The 21,543-nt window shown below is 36.2% G+C and overlaps 1 protein-coding gene across 1 annotated transcript in view; it reads left to right on the top strand.

Moving 5' to 3' along the window:
* Positions 1–21,543, top strand: part of TMEM131 (transmembrane protein 131) — a 243,461-nt gene that overhangs the window by 105,229 nt on the left and 116,689 nt on the right. The window contains exon 5 of the mRNA XM_054586120.1: positions 2,563–2,686. Within this exon, the coding sequence (XP_054442095.1) occupies positions 2,563–2,686 (124 nt within the window). The remainder of the gene's footprint in view (positions 1–2,562; positions 2,687–21,543) is intronic.

Genomic DNA, 21,543 nt, shown 5'->3' with positions numbered 1-21,543 from the left:
TGTTGCTTCTCTGGGTAGAGCAGAGAATGTCTCCTATGGAATTCCATCTCGCACGGGCAATCTGGGCACAGCTTCCAGTGACTGCAAATGCAGCCAACTCATCTGCTCCCACTTTAGCAAGAGGTCGTAATAAGCTCTCAGGACAGAAGGCTTTGGTTTGGGCCTTCGAGTCACCAGAAAACATTTAACTCTAACAACAAAACTTCATATCAGAACTATGAATTCTCAAACTGATGTACAAAATAGACAGCAGTGCTGCCTGTTAATGAAAACCTTAAAAATGTGTTAAATGTTTAAAAAGACAATGAAGAGTTTTTATTTGAATAGTTTGTGAAACTTAACATGTATGAACCTGACTTCTTGGTGTATTATAAAAGGACGATATTATTCTGTTCTAGAAAAGACAAAGTTTAAAATAATCCAAGCTTGAACAGTAGATGAAGCTGTAGAAGAAAATGAGTAAAGTGCTGCTGAATTAGATTTTGTTGTTTTAGATGATATCGATACCTCATAAAACCTTTCAAGAATTATTTCATCTTTTTTAAAATTTTGGATTTGCCTCATTATTTTTGTCCATACTCTTCAAATATTTCTACATTTCAGTTTCCAAAATATTAACATTTCTAGTTATGGACAACATATCACTATTTTTTTTTAATTTCGTTAGCTGTATCTTTTAAAATATTCTAATTCTAAATACATATTCTTTCTTGCTGAATTCTGAAGTAAATTGTCAATCTACTCCTCCAATTCATTAATAAACCTTCACCTACCTATTCCGTGTATTACCTTTATATGATACATTTTATACAAATATTTTCTTTTTTTTCTATGATTCCATCCTTCATTTTCCTAGTATCTTGCCATTTAAGTATGGCAGAGCTACATTATGCTTATTTTTAATTCTTAGTTCAACTTTTCTAGCTTCAGCTCTGCATTTTTGAGCCTTTATTGGATGATACGGTGACCACAACCAAACCCAAAAGCTCTGAAATTTAGACTGAAAGAGCACTCATATATGGGAAGTGCCACTTTCTTGGCAAAGGAAAAAGAGTGCAAGAAGGCTCTTAAAACTTAATGGTGAATGTTACTTTTGCTCACATTTCATTAGCCAAAGCAAATCATATGGCCAAGCCTAATGTTACTGAAATGGAAAAGTGTAATCCTCTCACAGGCCCAGACAGCAAATTGGTAACAGCGTTACAGTCTATCATGACATCATATATATTTTCTAATAGATTGTTCTCACAGATCCTGTTATTTTGAGGTATGAACTCAGGAGCTCCTGTCTTGTAATGCATATTGAGGAAAGACAGAAGGCTAGGCTTTGGTCTTTCTCTATGGTGAATTTAAGAAGGGAGATGACCCCCAAGCTGGCGCCCCAGTTCCCCACATACAGAGGGAGGGCTTCCCCCCATAAAAATCAGAATTATCTTCTGAAGGGCGGGCCCCTTGTCGTACAGACATTTTCCGCTAGGTGAGTGATCCAGGAACCCACCTGGATCAGTGTACTAGCTGGCATTGTTATGAGAGGCCACATTTGGCTTAAACCGATTTTTTTTTTTTTGAAGACTCTGTTTTTGCCCCTTTACCATGAGTGATATACAAGCACACCTGCCCACACTGCATTGAGTGTTCAGCAGTTTTTGACCAAAAACGGCATGACTCTGTGCCCCACTCTTTCTTTCTACTTTTTGTTTGTTTGTTTGTTTGTTTGTTTCCCCGAAGAAAAAGTCATCAAAGGGAAACGTTTTCCAACATGGAGGAGGTGAAACAAAAAATGGCAGAAGCACTAAAAGGCATCAAAACTGACAAGTTCAAAAACTGCTTTGAGCAATGGAAAACAAAATCTCAATAGGTGTATTGCATCAAATGGAGAGTACTTTGAAGGTGACTGAAGTTTAAACATCTAAGAAAGACGCAATTTTTTATAAATAAATCCCTTTTTTTGGAGGGGGGTCCCCTCTCATAGACCACTGAGCGTATGTGACATTGATCCTTTGAGAGGAGGCAGTGAATATAGTGTGCTAGAACATGAACTAGAGCCACATGGCTTAGATACAAATTTAGTTTCCTTGTATGACTTTGGGCAAGTTAATTAAGTTTCCTGTGTCTCCATATCCCCATGTATAAGGCAGATCTGCTTACATAACTTTGCAAATTTCTCCTCCTAAATTGAAGAGCAGTGATCAATGGATTTGGGGAAGAAGAGGACACGATTCAAATTAATAGGAAAGCAGGGTGGTATTACAGAAAGAACTAAAAGGATCTGTCCATTTTGTTCCCTGCCTGCTGCCTTAATACATTGTAAGCTTCATCCAGGGAGAGACTTGCTTCATTATATCCCAGGATTTGGCTCAGTATGTGACATAAAATTGTCACTCAAATATTTGTTGAATGGCTAAATGCATCTTTATGTGTAAATTTAAATACAAACCAATTTAATAAACAGTTTTATACATTGGGATATGTATTTGTCTAATAATTTTAATGTTTGTTTTTTTTTAACAACTAGAAGTTATCTTTGAATCATTTGTGACAATTTTCTTTTTGTTTTTACAGGCCAGTTGGAATGCCAAAAATGGAAAAAGTTTATTTACATAATCCTAGTTCTGAAGAAACAATTACTTTAGTATCAATTTCTGCTACAACATCACATTTTCATGCATCATTTTTTCAAAATAGGGTAAGTCTTTCTTATTTATAGCAGATTTCCCTTGAGTTTGAAATTGAAATGTCTAGAATTTTTTACGTATAATTTAATTTTGCTGTATTTAAAATCTGTTTAAATGTTTCTAATTTGTTCTGGATTTCAGTTTACACCATTTCCTAAGAACTATCACTTCTCTTAAATACATGTTTTTCTCAACATGAAACAGCTTATCAAATCAACATTGAACCTTAAAGCACTCTGAAAAATGTAGTATTCCTGTGTTCAGTTGATTTTCTTTTCTTTTCTAAAGTAGGTAATTCCTCAGCATTGTGTTAGTTTTCTGTTGCTGCACAATAAATTCGCACAAACATGATGGTATAAAACGAAACCCACTTATTAGCATATAGTTCTCTAAATCACAAGTCCAGTAGGTTCTTTGCTCAGGGTATCATAAGGCTGTACTTAAGGCGTTGGCTGGTCTGAGTCCTTGACTGGAGACTTAGGGGGAAATTAACTTTCAAACTTATTCAAATTGTTAGCTGAATTCCATCCCTTGTGGTTGTAGAATTGAGGTCCCCATGTCTTTGCTAGCTATTGGCCAGGGATCGCTCTTAGTTTCTCACAGCACCCATATTCCTTCTTCAAGCCAGCAGTGGTGTGTCACATCTCCCTCATACCTTCAGATAGCTTTGGCTTCCTTGGCCCAACCGTGTCATTGGGTCAGGATAACCTGGATGGTCTCCTTTTTGATTAATTAGAGTCAATTGATATAACCTCAGTTACATCTACAAAATCCCTTTTATCTTGTTTGTAAAGTCACACTTACGGTATCTCCTCATATTGACAGTCTCAGAAATTAGAGTAAGAAGTTTGTGGATTACTTTAAGGTTCGGCCTACCACAAATATCCTCTATAATTTTACTTATAATCATTTTTGTAGATAGTATGCAAACTTGTTATTAAAAATACAACTTTTTTTCTGACAAACAATTAGGTCTTAATAAATTTTGAAATTGAGAAAATGCATTAAACCTTAATATATAGGCTTTGAAAATAATTGGCTAAGTAGCAAATATTGGAGTGAAGTAAATGAATGGATTCTAATTTCCTCTTCCCAGCAATATGACTAAATAACTAAGGAGTTTTTTTTAGCATATAAGGTTATATGTTATTTAGATTTCTACATTTCTCCTTTCTAAAACCCTGTTCCATCACATGTTGTTGTAAGCTAACAACTTGTACAGATATGACATATAATAGTGGCTTTTTTAAATTTAAAAGTATTCTATAAACAAGGAATTAATAAGTCAGCATATTTATTTGATAATAAAATTTTTAATATTTTGTGATATTCATAGAGAGCATTCCTTTTTGAATTTATTTTTAATTATAGCTGACATAAAATATATAAGTTTCAGGAATACAACAGAGTGATTAGATATTTACATACTTTACAAAGTGATCCTCACCATAAATCTAGTGCCTATGTGACATGATGCATAGTTATTACAATATTAATGACTATATTCCCTGTGCCGTACTTATATCCCTGTGACTATTTTTATAACTGGTAATTTGTACTTCTTAATCACTTCACCTTTTATGGCCAACGCCAACGTCCCCCCCCTCCCGTCCCCACACCACCAGTCTGACAACCATCAGTTTCTTCCCTGTATCTATGAGTTTGCTTCTGTTTGGCTTGTTCATTTGTTTCATTTTTCACATGCACATATAAGTGAAATCACGTGGTATATGTTTTTCTCTGAATGACTCTTTCACTTGGCACAATACCCTTTAGGTCCATCCATACTGTTGCAAATGGCAAGATTTCATTCTTTCTACGGCTGAGTAATAGTTCAGTGTGTGTGTGTGTGTGTGTGTGTGTGTGTGTGTGTGTGTGTGTGTACCTTCTTTATTCATTCATCTATCAATATGGCCAGGTTGCTGCCATATCCTCACTATTGTAACTAATGCTACAAGGAACATAGGATGCATATATCTTTTTAAATTAATGTTTTAAATTTTTTCGGAAAAATATCCATAAGTGGGATTGCTGGGCCATATGGTTATTCCATTTTTAATATTTTGAGGAATCTCCATAGTATTTTTCTTTTTTTTTTTCCTAGTTCAAAATCATTTTTATTTTATTTTATCTTTATTGTTGACACTATTTAACAGATTTCCCCATTCCCCGCACCTTTGCCCACCTCCACCCAGTGCCCCCCTTCCCTCTGGCCATCGCCACACTGTTATCTGTGTCTGTGTGTCTTGCCTATATGTTCTTTGGCTAATCCCATCAACGCTTTAGATTATAGAGCATTGTTTGGGGGTTCATAGTATTTTTCATAGTGCTGCATCAGTTTGCACTTGTACCAACCATGCATGACAGTTCTCTTTTCTCCATATCCTTGCCAACACTATTATTTGTTGATAACCATTCTGACAGTCATGAGGTGATGTCTTATTGCGGTTTTGATTTGCATTTTCCTGATGATTAGTGATGTCAAACATCTTTTTATGTCTCTTGCCCATCTTTGTATCTTCTTTGGAGATATGTTTATTCATGTTATCTGCCTATTTTTTAATTGGATTGTTTGAGATTTTTTTTATGTTGAGTTGTATGAGTTTTTTGTGTATTTTGGATATTAATTCCTTGTGGATATGTCATTTGCAAATATCTCCTTCCATTCAGTAGCTTTGCCTTTTTGTTTTTTTGTTAATGGTTTCTTTCATGTTGCAAAAGCTTTTTAGTTTGATATTGTCCAGTTTGTTTTTTACTTTTGTTGTTTTTGCCCAAGGAGGTATTCCAATAAATAATATTGCTAAGACCCATGTTAAGGAGTTACTGCCTATGTTTTCTTCTAGTTTTATAATTTCATCTCTTACACTTAAGCCTTTAGTCCTTTAAATTTTCTAAAAGATTTTATTTATTTATTTTCAGAGAGGGGAGGGAGGGAGTAGAGAAACATCAATGTGTGGTTGCATCTTGCACGCCCCCTGCTGGGGACCTAGACCGCAACCCAGGCGTGTGCCAGACACTGGGACTCTTACTGGCAACCCTTTGGTTCACAGGCAAGTACTCAATCCACTGAGCCACACCAGCTAGGGCTAGCATTTTATTCATTTTGAGGGTTTTTTTTTTTAATATATGGTGTAAGAAAGTATTCTATTTTTTTTCGCGTGTATCTTTCAAGTTTTCCCAACACCATTTCTTGTATATACCCCATTGTATAGTCTTGTCTCCTTTGTCATAGGTTAATTGTAAACATGGATTTGTTTCTGGGCTTTCTGTTCTGTTCCATTGATCTGTGTCTGTTTTTGTGCAAGTACGTTTGTAGAACGTAGTTTGAAATCAGGGAGCATGATACCTCCAACATTGTTCTTTCTCAAGATTTCTTTGGCTATTCATGGTCTTCTGTGGTTCTATATATATTTTAGGATTGTTCATTTTAGTTCTGTGAAAAATGCCATTGGTATTTTGATAGTGATTGTATTATATATGTAGATCGCTTTGGGTACTATGTACATTGGGTCAATATTAATTCCTCCAGTCCATGAGCATAGCATATCCTTCCATTAATGTTTGTCTTCATAAGTATCTTATAGTTACAGACTAGAAGTCTTTTTCCTCCTTGGTTAAATCTATTCCTAGGTATTTTGTTCTTTTTGATGTCATTGTAAATGGGATTGTTTTCTCAATTTCCACTTCTGATAATTCGGTGTAAGTGTAGAGAACCACAACAAATTTCTTTATATTAATTTTCTGTTTTCCAACTTTACTGAATTCATTTATTCTAATAGTTTTTTGGTGGAATCTTTATCTATATATAGTATCTAGAAATAACAGGTTTACTGTTTCCTTTTCAATTTGGATGCTTTTTATTTCTTGTTCTTGTCTGTTGCTATGGCTAGGATTTCCGGTACAATGTTGAATGAAAGTGGCAAGAGTGGATATCCTGATCTTAAAGAAAAAACTTTCAGCTTTTTACTGTTGAGTATAATGTTAGCTGTAGGTTTGCCATACATGATCTTTATTATGTTAGGGCGTGTTCCCTCTATATCCACTTTGTTGGGAGTTTTTTTTATTATTTTTTTATTTTTAATTTTTATTATAAATGGATGTTGGATTTTTTCAGATGCTTTTTCTGCATCTTTTGATATGGCCATGTGATTTTTGTCCTTCATTTTGTTTATGTGGTGTATTTTGTTCATTGATTTGTGGATATTGAACCATCCTTGTGTTTATGAGATAAATCCCTCTTGATCATGGTGTGTAGTGTTTTAAATGTATTGTTGAACTTGGTTTGCTAATATTTTATTAAGAATTTTGACATCTGTGTTCATCAGGGATATTTGTCCTGTAATTTTCTTTTGTTGTGTCTTTGGTTTTGGTATCAGGATAATGCTAGCTTCACAGAGTAAGTTTGGAAGGCTTCCTACTTCTTCAGTTTTTTTTGGAATAGATGGAGAAGGATAGGTATTAATTCTTCTTTGAACACTTGGTAGAATTCATTTGTGAACCTCTCTGGTCCTAGAAACATCTTTTAACTAAAATATTTCTTAAACTAGCCCTGACTGGTGTGGCTCAGTGGATTGAGCACTGGCCTGTGAACCAAAGGGTCGCCTGGTCAATTCCCAGTCAGGGCACATGCCTGGGTTACTGGCCAAGGTCCCCAGTAGGGGGCATATGAGAGTCACCCCCACACTGATGTTTCTCTCTCTCCTTACCCCTCTGTCTAAAAATAAAATGAATACGGTCTTGAAAAATATATATATTTCTTAAATTTCCTTTGAATTATTTTCTATTGTTACCTAAAAGCTGTTTTTACAGTTTTTTTATAATTACATAAAACTTTTTTAAAGCATTAGTTCTCTCAAGTCATTTTCTATCTTCAAATTTCTTTACTTGAAAGCTGTTTTTGCAGTTTTTATAAATAAACTAATGGTCTCAAATAATAGAATCCCGGTGCTGGGAGAGATCTGTGTATTCGTCTAGTCCAGCACCCTTAATATAGAAATAAAAGGCTAAATCAAAAAGGGGTTGGCTCTGGTAGTACAGTTAGTGACAATAGCCAAGGTCAAAGTGTTCTATTGGCTTTACCCAATGATTTGGATCATATTAAGCTCGAGTTGCCGCATATACACTACAGCTTATATACAGAGATGCACGTATGGATGAATGGAACCATCCTGCTCTCAGGCATTCAGACATGTTAGGTTAAAGGTAAAATAGTGAAGTGAAAATAGAAACAGTTTTAAAATAGTTCACAACTCCACTGCAGATTTTATTTTTAACTAGTTAACTGCCTTTGCTAATTCAAGCAGTGTTTTGTTTTTTCTAAACTTATTTAGGCTTCACCCTTATTAAAGGATAGGGTTTTTACTTTTTTCACTGTATAATCACAATACAGAGGCTAGATCAAGAGTTCTAATCACAGATTGTTACAGGGGCCAAGTAGGCAATATAAACAAAAGAAGCAGGCCAAGTGGAATCAGGGGACCTGGAGAGAGCATATGGTCCATCCGTAGGGATCAGTCCCCAGGTGGCTCCAGCCAGTGGTTGCCATGTGGGGGTGTTTAACAGCCCATGTGCAATTCTTTGGGGTTTCCAAAAAGAGTCAGAAATTGTAATTTTTATGTGATATCCCAATTTTTACATATTGAAAAAGAATTCAACTTTAGAAAGACAGATAATGTAGACCAAACAAAATAAGCCAAAGGCCCCCAGTTTGACATTTCTGAACAAGTTCTCTCAGGGACTGACTTAAACTCATGAATCTTATGCAAAGAGAATAGTTTCCTGAAAATTCTTCAAAAGGTAAACTAAATGTGTGTACAGTCAAAGAACAGGTTAAAAACCAACCTGTTTTCCATTCCTCAGGAGATGAAATTAAACAATAAAATATAATCTATGCCTATAAAAATCTACCTTTAGGTAATCTAGGTTTAGTTTCAAAGGAGATAGATAAAATTTTTACTGTCTTCTCTCTCTTCTTACTGCTTTCCATCTTTATTCCTTCAGTACGTACTGATCCCAGAAGCTTAGGAAGTAGAGATGGAATGAACCCTTGGAGGAAGAAATCATCATATATCCCTTACATGTCAATTTTATGCCTATAATAAGATGTTAGGAGAAAATGAAGAGAGTTTCTCATGTCAAGGAGAGCAAATCCTTTCTGTATATTCTAATTCTGAGTACCCTTGTTACCTTCATAATTTTTAGTCAAACCTTAATTTCCTCAAGAATGAAACATTTTCTGTAATTCACTGAGGTTTTAGATTATTAATTAATGTCATCTCTACATTAAGCAAGCAGAAAAGAATAATTATTGCTTTAGAGGCTGAGTTTTACATATCTGTATTCTAACACACAAATAATTCTCCTTACTAAAATTTTGATTTTTAAGACCACCTGGAAATCAAGAAGAAAAACAGATAATTACTTACTATTATCTGTTAATTCTGTCTTATTAATTGTAATTTAAAATTACATAATATTAAGACTGAAACTTAGACCTGTTTATCTTTAATGACTGTATTGTATATTGGCCATAAAATATGTAATACATGTTTTATGTCAAAGAATACAGATTTTTAATACTCCATAATAGTCAAATTTTGATTACCTAAGAATTGTAAAAATAGCATACCTTACACACATTGGTAAGCAAACAAAAATTGTTTTTTCCTTGATTATTTAGAACCTTTTGATTGGTTGAATTTTCAGATAAACTGAAGATTAACTAGGATAAACTTTGTTTCAATCTGTGACTAAAATTAAGATGTTTGGCCAACTTATTTTATTTCAGGTTAAACTCTGGCATCCATGCATTTTATTGGGAGCAGAGCAAAATCTGATATTAGCAGTAGTATGGAGTGTTTTGCAGAGAATAAAAAGAATGAATTAGACCTGCTCTGTTGATATGGAATAATGTGTTAATATGTAACAGCACATTGTAGAGTAGACTATGACACCACTTTCATATAAAGCAGAAAATCTGTATATATTCGGATATTAAGAAGAACCTAAGTATTGTACAGATCAGTAATGCACAGGAAAACTGGATAACCTGAGAAAGATGAGAATGGAGATGGGTTGGTAGTATTCATGTCATGCATCTTTACAATAAATCACTAAGTGAAATAAGCACTTACTATTTTTGTAATTTAAAACATGTAAGAAATTATAAATTAAAAAATGGTTGCCCTGGCTGATGTGGCTCAGTGGACTGAACGCCAGCCTGTGAACCAATGGGTCACTGGTTCGATTCCCTGTCAGGGCACATGCCTGAGCTATGGGCCAGGTCCCCAGTAGGGGGTGTGTGAGAGGCAACCACACATTGATGTTTCTCTCCCTCTCTGTCTCCCTTCCTTGCCCCTCTCTAAAAATAAATAAATAAATAAATAAATAAATAAATAAATAAATTTTAAAAAATAGTTTGCCACCTGTGTGCAAAAGGTACCAGGCACTGTGGATTTATCAGTAAACAACAGAGATTCTTCTTACGATACTTAGAGACTTACCTCTGGGAGGTGAGGGGTAGGGTGACATCAGCAGCATAGAGGAGGCAAGAATAATAAATACTTATGAGGTGTTAGGTGATGATACAAATTGAGAAAAAAGCAGTTAGCACAGTGGGGATGTGGTTCAATTTTTATCTTTTTTCTTTTAATTGAGTTATAATTGACATATCACTTTGTGTAAACTTAAGTTGTACAGCACATTGAATTGATGGACTTATCTATTGCAACATGATTACCACCATAGGTTTAGCTAACAGGCCTCAGTCACTATATAGTTGTGTGTGTGTTGGGGGTGGACCATTAGGATCTAACCCTAATGCAGTTTATACTACAGTACTATTGTTTGTAATCACTATTCTGTGCATTAGATCTCCAGAACTTATTTATCTACTAGTTGCATATTTGTACCCTTAAATAACATGTATCCCCAATCTTCCTTCCCCCAACCTCGGGTAAGCACCATCTACTGTTTTTACAAGTTCAGCTTATTTAGATTTGACATGTAAGTGAAAACATAAAGTGTTTGCCTTTCTCTTTCTCTGTCTCTGTCTGACTTATCTAATTTAGCATGACGTCCTCAAGGTTCATCCATGTGGTCACGAATGGCGAGATTTCCTCTTTCATACTTGAATAATATTCCAGTGTATGAGCATGTGTTTTTTATCCACTCATCAGTTAATGAACACTTAGTTGTATCCATATTGACTGTTGTGAATAATGTTGCAGTAAACATGGGTGTGCTATATCTCTTTTATATCCTATTTTCATTTCTTTTGGATATATACCAAGAAGTGAGATTACTGGATCATATGGTAGTTCTTTTGGTAGTACTATTGAGTGATCTCTCTACTGTTTCCATAGTAGCGGTTCCACTTTGCATGCTCACCAACAATGTTCAAGGATTCCCTTATCTACACATCTTTCACAACAATTATCTCTTCTTAATGATGTCCATTTTAACAGGTGCGAGGTGATAGTCTCATTGTGGTTCTGATTTGCATTTCCCTTATGATTAGTAATGATGAGTGTTTTTCTTTTTTCTCTATCTTCACCCACAGATCCTTTTTTCATTGCTTTTTCAGAGAGTGGAAGGGGTAGGGAGAAATATCGATGTGAGAGAGAAGCATCGATTGGTTACGTCTCATACTCATCTGGACCAGAGATTGCATGGTTCCCACATCCATACTGGGGATTGAACCAGAAACCTAGGCATGTGCCTGACTAGTTATCAAACCCTCAACCCTTCAGTAGGGGATGATGCTCCAACCAACTGAGCCACACCAGCCAGGGCGAGCATCTTTTCATATCCCTGTTGGCCTTTTGGATATTTTCTTTGGGGGAAAAAAAAGTCTGTTTAGATCTTCTGCCCATTTTTTATTCAGATTGCTTGTCTGTTGTATGACATTTTATGTGTTTTGGAAATTAACCCCTTATCAGATAATGCGGTTTGCAAATATTTTCTTCTATTCTATAGGTAGCCTTTTCATTTTATTGATCATTTCCTTTGCTGCACAGAAGCTTTTTAGTTTGATAGCCCTACTTGTTGAATCTGGCTTTTGTTGTTTGTTCTTTTGGTGTCATATCAAAACAAAATATTTCCCAGACCACTTTCAAGGGGTTTCTTTCCTGTGTTTTCTTCCAGGAGTTTTACAGTATCAGGTCTTATGTTTAAGTCTTAATTCATCTCAGTTTTGGTTAAGGGGTATAAGACAGGTTCCAGTTTTATTTTTTGACATGCAGTTATCTAGGTTTTCCAACACCATTCATTGAAGAGACTATCTTTTCCCCACAGAGTGTTCTTGCCTCCTTTGTCAAATATGGTTGACTGTGTTTGCAGGGGGTTGTTTTGGGGTTTCTATTCTGCTCCATTGGTCTTTATGTCAGTTTATGTCAGTACCATACTATTTTCATTACTGTAGCCTTGTAGTATAGTTTGAAAGTAGGAATGTGCTATCTCTGGCATTGTTGTTCTTTCTCATGACTGCTTTGGATATCTGGGTCAGTAGTTCCAAACAGACTCAGTGATACTATTATTTACTTTGTTCAGTGCTTTTGTTGCCTCTAAGGAGAATTGAGTTTATTGTTGCCTACCAAGAATTAAACCCAAACTTTCAATTGCTTGTTCTTGCTCCAAGAAGCATGCAAACTGACATTGTATACTTTCAGTAAAATTCACCTATTTTAGTGTATAGTCATGCACCTCATAACAATGTTTTGTTCAGTCTCAGATCCCTTAAATAAAGGTGGTCCCATACCTTATAATGGAGCTAAAAAATTACTATCACATAGTGACATTTTAGCTGTCCGAAAGTCATAGCATGATGCATTACTGTTTCTTTCTTGGTCTTTCCAAAGCAGTGCTATTGGCAAGAAATGCCTGGGTGCACTCACCTGGGTACAGGTGAGCTTTCCATAGACATCTGTCCTTTCTACACTAATGTTATGACTGGGCCACCCCATGATCTTACTTTGATTGCAAGATACTCTTCAGCAAAACTCTGAAGAGAGATGAATTAATTACTGACAGGCCCTGGAGCATATAAGGCATGCCTGGGAGAGAGCAACAGGGGCCTGGTGTTCTGCTTTTATTGGGATTGAGAGTGGAGGCTCAACTTTATTGGTGAATTTAAAACATGGTAAGAGTGGGGATGAAACATCTTAAGAGTGGGGATTTAAAGTGCAGGAAGAAAAAAACCAGGTAGCCCAAATGGTCAGTTGTCTAAATCAACCAGAATCTCCTAAGCAAAAGAGCATCAGTCACTGGGGGAAAGGCAGCCTGCTTCTTTATCAGGTCGTGTGTCTGGCAGTGCTTTTGTTTACTTTGAAATGGATGCCTCTGCATTCAAAGCATAAATCAGGCATTGTATTTTTTTAAAAAGGCCAATTGTTGGAGCTCACACTACAGTTAACTTGTTTGTGGTGATGCTGATATAAACAAACCTAATGCTCCAGTCCTATAAAAGTACAGCACATACAATTACAATAGTAGGCTGTACCATCTAGGTTTGTGTAAGTGTACTCTATGATGTTTGCGCAACAACAAAAGCACCTAACCACACATTTGTCAGGATTATCCTCTAAGTAATCTACACGTGACTGTAGAGTTGTCAATTTTGACAAAGTCATGTAATCAACAAGTCAACTCAAGCCTCTGAGTGTAGTCTATTCTAAAAGGTTATATAAATGGAGATATGCAGTATAGAACTTTTTGAGTCTGTCATCTTTCATTTCAAATTGATCCAAGTAGTTGGATGTTTCAGTTCTTTGTACCATTTTTTTACTGGGTGATGCTTCAGTATAAGGCATTGCAGTTTATTTATCTGTTCAGTTAAAGACATTTGGGCTGTTTCCTGTTTAGAGTTATAATAATAAAATCACTATAAAAATGTATGTGTAGATTTTTGTGTGTACAGAAATTTTCATTTTCTTTACAAAAATACTTAAGAGTGGAATTGCTGGGTTGTGTGCAAAGTCTATGTTTAACAGTTCTTCATAGTAACTACCATTTTGCATTCCCACTAGAAATGTTTGAGAGTTCCAGTTGCTCAACATCCTTATTAGCTCTCTACTGTTAAATTTGCATTTGTTTTTTCTTTATTTTAGTCATTCTAATAGGTGTACAATGTTCTTTTTTAAGTTACGTTCACTAATGACTAATGGTTGTTGAGCATCTTTTCATTGACAAAGCTCTTTATGTGATTGGCAAATCTTCCTTACAGGCTGTATCATGTCTTTATGGTCCCTTATAGGATCTTTTAAAGAACAGGTCATGAATTTCCATGAAGTCCAATTTATCAACTTTTTGTTTTATGAGTTTTGCTTTTAGAGTTGTAGCTAAGAGCTCTTTGCCTAAACCAAGGTCAAGATCTTTTCCAGTTTTTCTTCCAGAAGTTTATAGTTTGAGATTTTACGTTTAGGTCCATGGTTCATTTTGAGTTAGTGCTTGTTTTGATGGTAAGCGATATGGATCAAGAGTCATTTCCTTTTGTTTTGCACATGGATATACAGTTGTTTCTGTTCCATGGGTTGAAAAAATTGCCTCTTCTCATTGAAATCCCTCTACATTTTGTCAAAAATCAATTGACCTTGTATGTGTGGGTCTGTTTGCCAGACCCCATTATGTGCTAATATGTCTACCTTTTCACCAGTACCTCACTGTCATGATTACTGTAGCTATTTAGTAATTCCTAGAATCAGGTAGTGCATGTGTTCCAATTTTGTTTTCTTTTTCAAAATTGTATTGTTCTTCTGAATCCCTTTCCTTGCCATCTAAATTTTAGAAACAGCTAGTTGATTTCTTTTTTAAAAACTTTGCTAAGTTGTTTTATTTTTAATTAACCTTAAATATACAGAAAAGTAAGTATAGTTTTTCTTCATATGTCCTTCACACAGTTTCTCTTGATGCTGACATCTTGTATAATCATACAATTATCAAAACCAGGAAATTAACATTTGTACAATACTGTTGACTAAAAAACTTACAAATCTCATTAGTTTTTTATAAATGTACTTTTTCTGTTCCAGAATCCTGTTTCACATTGCATTTAGTTATTTCTCCTCAGACTGAAATTTTTATTTCAATTTCATTGGATATAGAAGTCAGTTTGGGGAGAATAAATATCTTAACAATATTGAGTCTTCTGATCTATGAACACAGTGTTGGCTCTCCATTTTTTAAAGTCTTCTTTCACTACTTTCAACAAAGTGCTGTAGTTTTTAGCTTACACAATTTACATGTTATTAGATTTATACCTCAATATTTCTTTGTGTATGTGTTCATGTTACTGTAAATAATACCTTTTTAAACGATAGAATTCCAGTGTTAATTGCTAGGATAGGGAAGTACAATTGAACATTATATGTGGACCTTTATTCCTGTGACATTGTTAAATTCTTTCATTAGTTCTAAGAGCATTTTTGAAGATTTTTTTTTATTCTTTCTAAAGATAGCCATGCTGTCTGAATAACGACACGTTTTTCTTTCTTTCTAATGGGTGTGCCTTTTATTTGTTGCCTCATTGCACTGGTATTACTTCCAATATAATGTTGAACAGCTGTCCTGAGAAAGGACATCATTGCTTTGTTTCAGATTTGGGAAAGTAAGCATTCAGTCATTCGCCATTAAATATGACAGTTCTAGATGCGCTTATCAGGTTGAGGAAGTACTCTTCTGTTTGTCACTGAATGCAAGTTCAGCTGCCTGCTGCAACAAAAGCCTAACTTGGGGTGATACAGGTGCTGATGTTTATTCAAGTGCCAGCAACCTGAGAAGATGGAGGACTCTCATCCCAAAGTCCATCTTAACATCTCATTGCTGGCAGGGGTTTTTATTAGAAGGGAGAGAGAAATCAGAATAAAGAAATCAGGGAGGAAGGTTGAAACTTATCTACATGTAAGTCAGCACAGTTCACTCCAATGATATTTTGACACTGGTCAAGCAGAGGTCTGGTTTTTGTGGTTGAAAATCAGCAAGTCTCCTGGAGCCAGAACATACACTTGCTGGAGTCAGCCTCCTTTCCCGAAGCTAGTACCTGGAACTCTTACACAAATATGCAGCTTATCCACAGGTTACATATTGGGTTGGCCAAATAGTCCGTGTGGGTTTCTTCGGTAAAATAAAAGACACATTTTTCACTTTTCACCAATAACTTTATTGATTTAGATATTTTGAGTGTGTTGACTCTCTCCCACATGGTAGAACATTGATTATTCTCAATTAATGTCTCGATTTGATCACTCTCAACTTCAACTGATCTACCCGACCAAGGAGCATCATCATCCAGCAAGAAATCTCCAGCATGAAACTTCACAAACCACTTTTGACATGTTCAGTCAGTCACAGCACCTTCTCCATACACTGCACAAATCTTTTTTTGCATTTCAATTGCATTTTTACCTTTCTTGAAATAAGGCATAATATGCTGAAAATGTTACTTTTCCTCCATCTTGAATATTAAAATGGCCACACAAAAATTCACTATTTTCATAAGTTTTTTTTTTTTAATGCACACTGATATGACAGCTGTCACAATACAATCTAACAAAATTGTTACAAATGAAATTAAACACAACTGAACACTGCTAGAGCCATCTGACAGAAAAAAACAAATGAACTTTTTGGCCAACCCAATATTATCAACCCAAGATGAAAATTAACAATTCATCTTTTATAAAAACACTTTTAACAGAAAAGAGTAAAGAGGTGGGTTACATATTGACCTAGTTTACTAAGATTTTGTGTGTGTGTGCGTGTGCACGTGTGTGTGTGTGTGTGTGTTTTATCTTTTTTTAATTAATTTATTTTTTCAAATACATTTGTCTCTGCCTACCCCCCACCACTTTCCCTTGCCCCCTCCCTCAACTCTTCCCCTTTGGTTTAGTCCATGAGTCCTTGCTATATGATCCTTGACTTTCCCCTTCCCTTCCTTTTCCCCCCGCCACCCCTCCCTCCTTCCCTCTTATCTCTCTTGGTTTCTTTTCCTTTCAGTGTTGCTGGTCTTATTTTCCTTGCATCTTTGTATTGTTGATTAAGTTCCACTTATAGGTGAGATCATATGGTATTTGTCTTTTGCCCCCTGGCTTATTTCACTTGGCATAATGCTCTCAAGTTACATCCATGCTCTTGCGAAGTTTAGTAGATCTTTTTTTTCTTTCTGCTGCGTAGTGTTCCATTGTGTAAATGTACCATAATTTTTTGATCCAGTCATCTACTGATGGGCATTTAGGCTGCTTCCAACACGTGGCTATTGTAAATTGTGCTGCTATGAACATTGGGGTGCATAGGTTCTTTTGAATTGGCGTTTTGGGATTCTTAGGGTGTAGTCCCAGTAGAGGAATCACTGGATCAAAAGGCAGTTCCATTTTCATCTTTTTGAGGAAATTCTACACCGCTTTCCACAGTGGCTACACCAGTCTGCATTCCCACCAACAGTGTATTAATGTTCCCTTTTCTCCACAGCCTCGCTGGCACCTGTTGTTTGTTGATCTGTTTATGATGGCCATTCTGACCGGTGTGAGGTGGTACCTCATGGTGGTTTTGAGCTGCATTTCTCTGATGGCTAGTGATGCTGAGCATCCTTTCAAATGCCTCTGGACCCTCTCTATCTCCTTCTTGGAAAAGCGTCTGCCCAGGTCCTTTGCCCATTTTTTGATTGGATCGTTTGTCTTCTTGGAGTGGAGGCAAGTGAGTTCTTTATATATCCTGGAGATCAAACCTCTATCTGATGTATCATTAGCGAATATATTTTCCCATACGGTTGGCTCCCTTTTCATTTTGCTGATGTTTTCTTTTGTCGTGCAGAAGCTTCTTATTTTGATGAGGTCCCACTTGTTTATTCTTTCCTTTATGTCCCGTGCTTTAGGAGACATATTGGTGAAAAAATTGCTCCATGGGATATATGAGAGTTTCCTGCCAATGTTCTCCTCTAGGACTTTTATGGTGTTGCGACTTATATTTAAGTCTTTTATCCATCTTGAGTTTATTTTTGTGTATGGTGTCAGATGATGATCTAATTTCAATTTTTTGCATGTAGCCATCCAGCTCTCCCAACACCATTTGTTGAAGAGGCTATTATTGCTCCACTTTATGCTTCTGCCCCCTTTGTCAAATACTAGATGCCCATAGAGACCTGGGCTTATTTCTGGGCATTCTATTCTGTTCCACTGATGTATGGGTCTGTTCTTGTGCCCGTAACAGATTGTTTTGAGTAGAGTGGCTTTGTAGTAGAGTTTGATGTCCAGTATCTTGATCCCTCCTACTTTGTATTTCTTTCTCAAAATTGCTGCGGCTATTCGGGGTCGCTTATGGTTCCATATAAGTTTTTGAAATGTCTGTTCTATTTCCGTGAAATATGTCATTGGTATCTTAATAGGGATTACGTTGAATCTATAAATTGCTTTGGGTAGTGTGGGCATTTTGATGATATTAATTCTTCCAATCCATGAGCACAGTATACGCTTCCATTTATTTGTGTCTTCCTTAATTTCTTCAATGTTGTATAGTTTTCTGCGTACAGGTCCTTTACCTCCTTGGTTAATTTATTCCTAGGTACTTTATTTTTCTTCTTGCTATATTGAATGGTTTTTTTTTCCTGATTTCTTCTTCTTTTATTGCATTGCTGGTATACAAAAATGCCTTTGATTTCTGAATATTGACTTTGTATCCTGCTGTTTTGCCAAAATCACTTATTAGGTTGTGGAGTTTTTTGGTAGAGTCTACAGGGTTCTCTATGTACACTATCATGTCATCTGCAAACAATGATAGCTTTACTTCCTCCTTTCCTATTTGGATGCCTTTTATTTCCTTTCTTGTCTGACCGCTTTGGCTAGGACTTCCAATACGATGTTGAAAAGAAGTGGTGAAAGCAGACATCCTTGCCGTATTCCCAATCTTAGTGAGAAACCTTTTAGTTTTTGCCCATTGAGTATGATGTTGACTGTAGGTTTTTCATATATGGCCTTTATTACGTTGAGGAATGCCCCATTTATTCTCATTTTGCTGAGTGTTTTGATCATAAATGTGTGCGGGACCTTATCAAATGCTTTTTCTGCATATATCGAGATGATCATGTGGTTTTTGTCTTTTCCTTTATTTATGTGATGTATTACATTTATTGAATTGTGTATATTGAACCATCCCTGCATCCCTGAGATGAATCCCACTCGATCATGGTGGATAATCTTTCGAATGTATTGCTGGATGCGCTTTGCCTATATTTTGTTGAGGATTTTAGCGTCTATGTTCATCAGTAAAATTGGCCTGTAGTTTTCTTTCTTTGTAGGGTCTTTATCTGGTTTTGGGATTAGGGTGATGCTGGCCTCATAGAAAGAGTCTGGGAGTCTTCCCTCCTCTTGGATTGTTTGGAATAGTCTGAGAAGGACAGGGGTTAGCTCTTCCTTAAATGTTTTGTAAAATTCTCCTGTGAAACCGTCCAGCCCTGGGCTTTGGTATGTCGCGAGTTTCTTGATTACTGCTTCAATTTCCCCAGCTGTTACTGGTCTGTTCAAGCTTTCTGTTTCTTCCTTCTTCAGTGTTGGAAGATTATACTTTTCTAAAAATTTGTACATTTCATCAAGGTTTTCAAATTTCGTGGCATATAATTGTTCATAGTAGTTTCTGACAATCCTTTGTATTTCTGTGGTATCAGTTGTTATTTCTCCTCTTTCATTTCTGATATTATTAATCTGGGTCCTCTCCCTTCTTTTCTTGATGAGTCTGCTTAAAGGCTTGTCAATTTTATTTATCTTTTCAAAGAACCAGCTTCTGGATTGGTTGATCCTCTGAATTGTTCTTTCTTCTCTATGTCATTCAGTTCTGCTCTAATCTTGACTATTTCCTTCCTTCTCCTTGCTCTGGGATTTATTGGTTGTTGTTTCTCCAGTTCTTGAAGTTGTAGTGTTAGGGCTTTTGTTTGAAATGTTTCTATCTTTTTTAGGTAAGCCTGTATTGCTATGAACTTCCCTCTCAGGACCGCCTTTGCTGTGTCCCATAGGTTTTGGACTGTTGTCTGTTCATTTTCATTTGTTTCCAGAAATTTTGTGATTTCTTCTCTTATCTCATTATTGACCCATTCATTGTTTAATAGTCTACTGTTCAGTCTCCATGAGTGTGCAAGTTTTTGAAGTTTCTCTTGGAGGTTGATTTCCAGTTTCAAGGCCTTGTGGTCCGAGAAAAAGTTTGGTATTATTTCAATTTTCCTGAATTTGCTGAGGTTTGCTTTGTGTCCTATCATGTGGTCTATCTTTGAAACACTGCCATGAGCATTTGAAAAGAATGTGTATTTTTCTTCTTTGGGATGTAAGGTTCTATATATGTCAGTTAAGTCTATTTGATCCAGTGTGTCATTCAGCTGCACGATATCTTTATTAATGTTTTGTTTGGAAGATCTGTCCATTTTTGACAGTGGGGTGTTGAAATCCCCTACTATCAGTGTGTTGCTGTCTATATCTATTTTGAAGTCGTCCAACAATTTCCTTATATACTTTGGGGGTCCTGTATTGGGAGCATATAAATTTACAATGTTTATGTCTTCTTGATAGATTCTTCCTTTAAGTATTATAAAGTGCCCCTCTGGGTCTCTTTTTATGGCCTTTGTTTTGAAATCTACTTTGTCTGATACAAGTATGGCAACCCCGGCCTTTTTCTCATGCCCATTTGCTTGGAATATTTTTTTCCATCCCTTTACTTTCAATCTGTGTAGGTCTTTGGCTCTGAGGTAGGTCTCTTGTAGGCAGCATATGTGTGGGTCATGTTTTCTTATCCATTCAGCTACCCTGTGTCTCTTCATTGGGGCATTTAGTCCATTTACATTGAGAATTATTACTGATAGAAACTTACTCATTTTTTCTCCTTGTACCTGTGTTTTTCTCTTTCTCACTCTTTTCCTTCATCTTCTTAAACCGGTCCCTTCAGCATATCTTGGAGTGGTGGTTTGGTAGAGATGTATTCTTTTAGCCTTCTTTTGTCTGGGAAACTCCATATTTCCCCTTCTATTTTAATTCAGAGCCTTGCTGGGTAGAGCAGCCTTGGTTGTAGGCCCTTGCTTTTCATTACTTGTAATATTTGTTGCCATTCCTTTCTGGCTTGTAGTGTTTCTGTTGAGAAGTCAGTTCCTAGCCGTATGGAGCCCTCTTGTATGTTACTTTCTCCTTCTCCCTTGCTGCCTTGAGGATTCTCTCGTTGCCTTTGATAGTTGCCGTTTTAATGATGATGTGTCTTGGAGTGGACCTCCTTGAGTCTCTCTTGAGTGGGGTCCTCTGTGCCTCCTGGATCTATGAGACTCTTTCTCTCCTCAGATTAGAGAAATTTTCCATCATTACTTTTTCATGGAAGTTCTCTATGCCTTGCTCCTCTTCTTCTCCTTCTGATATCCCTATTATACGGATATTATTGCGTTTCAGGTTGTCCTTCATTTCCCTAAATGCCTCTTCATTCTTTTTGAGTCTTTTTTCTATTTCTTTTTCTTTCTGGGAGCTACTTTCTACCTTATCCTCCATCTCACTGATTTGATCCTCGGCTTCATCCAGCCTGCTTTGGATTCCTTCTACTGTGTTCTTCAATTCAGAAATGGTATTCTTCATATCCTCTTGTGTCTTCTTGATAGTTTCTATGTCCTTTTCCTGGCTGATATAGTTTGCTGCAAGATCCTGATAGTTTCTCTGCAGTTTCTCATAGTTCTCTTTGAGCTGGCTGAGCTCATTGAGCCTCCTTAGAGCCATTGTTTTGAATTCAGTGTCTGATAGTTCCCTTGCCTCTGTTTCTTTTAGCTGTCTCTGTGGGGAGTCCCCTTTTCTATTCATTTGGGGGAAACTTCTTTTTCTTCCCATTTTTGTGAGAGTCTGCTAAGTTAGTTAGTTAGTTAGTTAGT

This window comes from Pteronotus mesoamericanus, unplaced genomic scaffold, assembly GCF_021234165.1.
Source record: "Pteronotus mesoamericanus isolate MK-2021 breed Mesoamerican mustached bat unplaced genomic scaffold, CSHL_Meso_final contig_121, whole genome shotgun sequence".
Taxonomy (NCBI): Eukaryota; Metazoa; Chordata; class Mammalia; order Chiroptera; family Mormoopidae; genus Pteronotus; species Pteronotus mesoamericanus.
The sequence above is the reverse complement of the archived record's forward strand: the minus strand, read 5'-3'. Positions and strand labels throughout refer to the sequence as shown.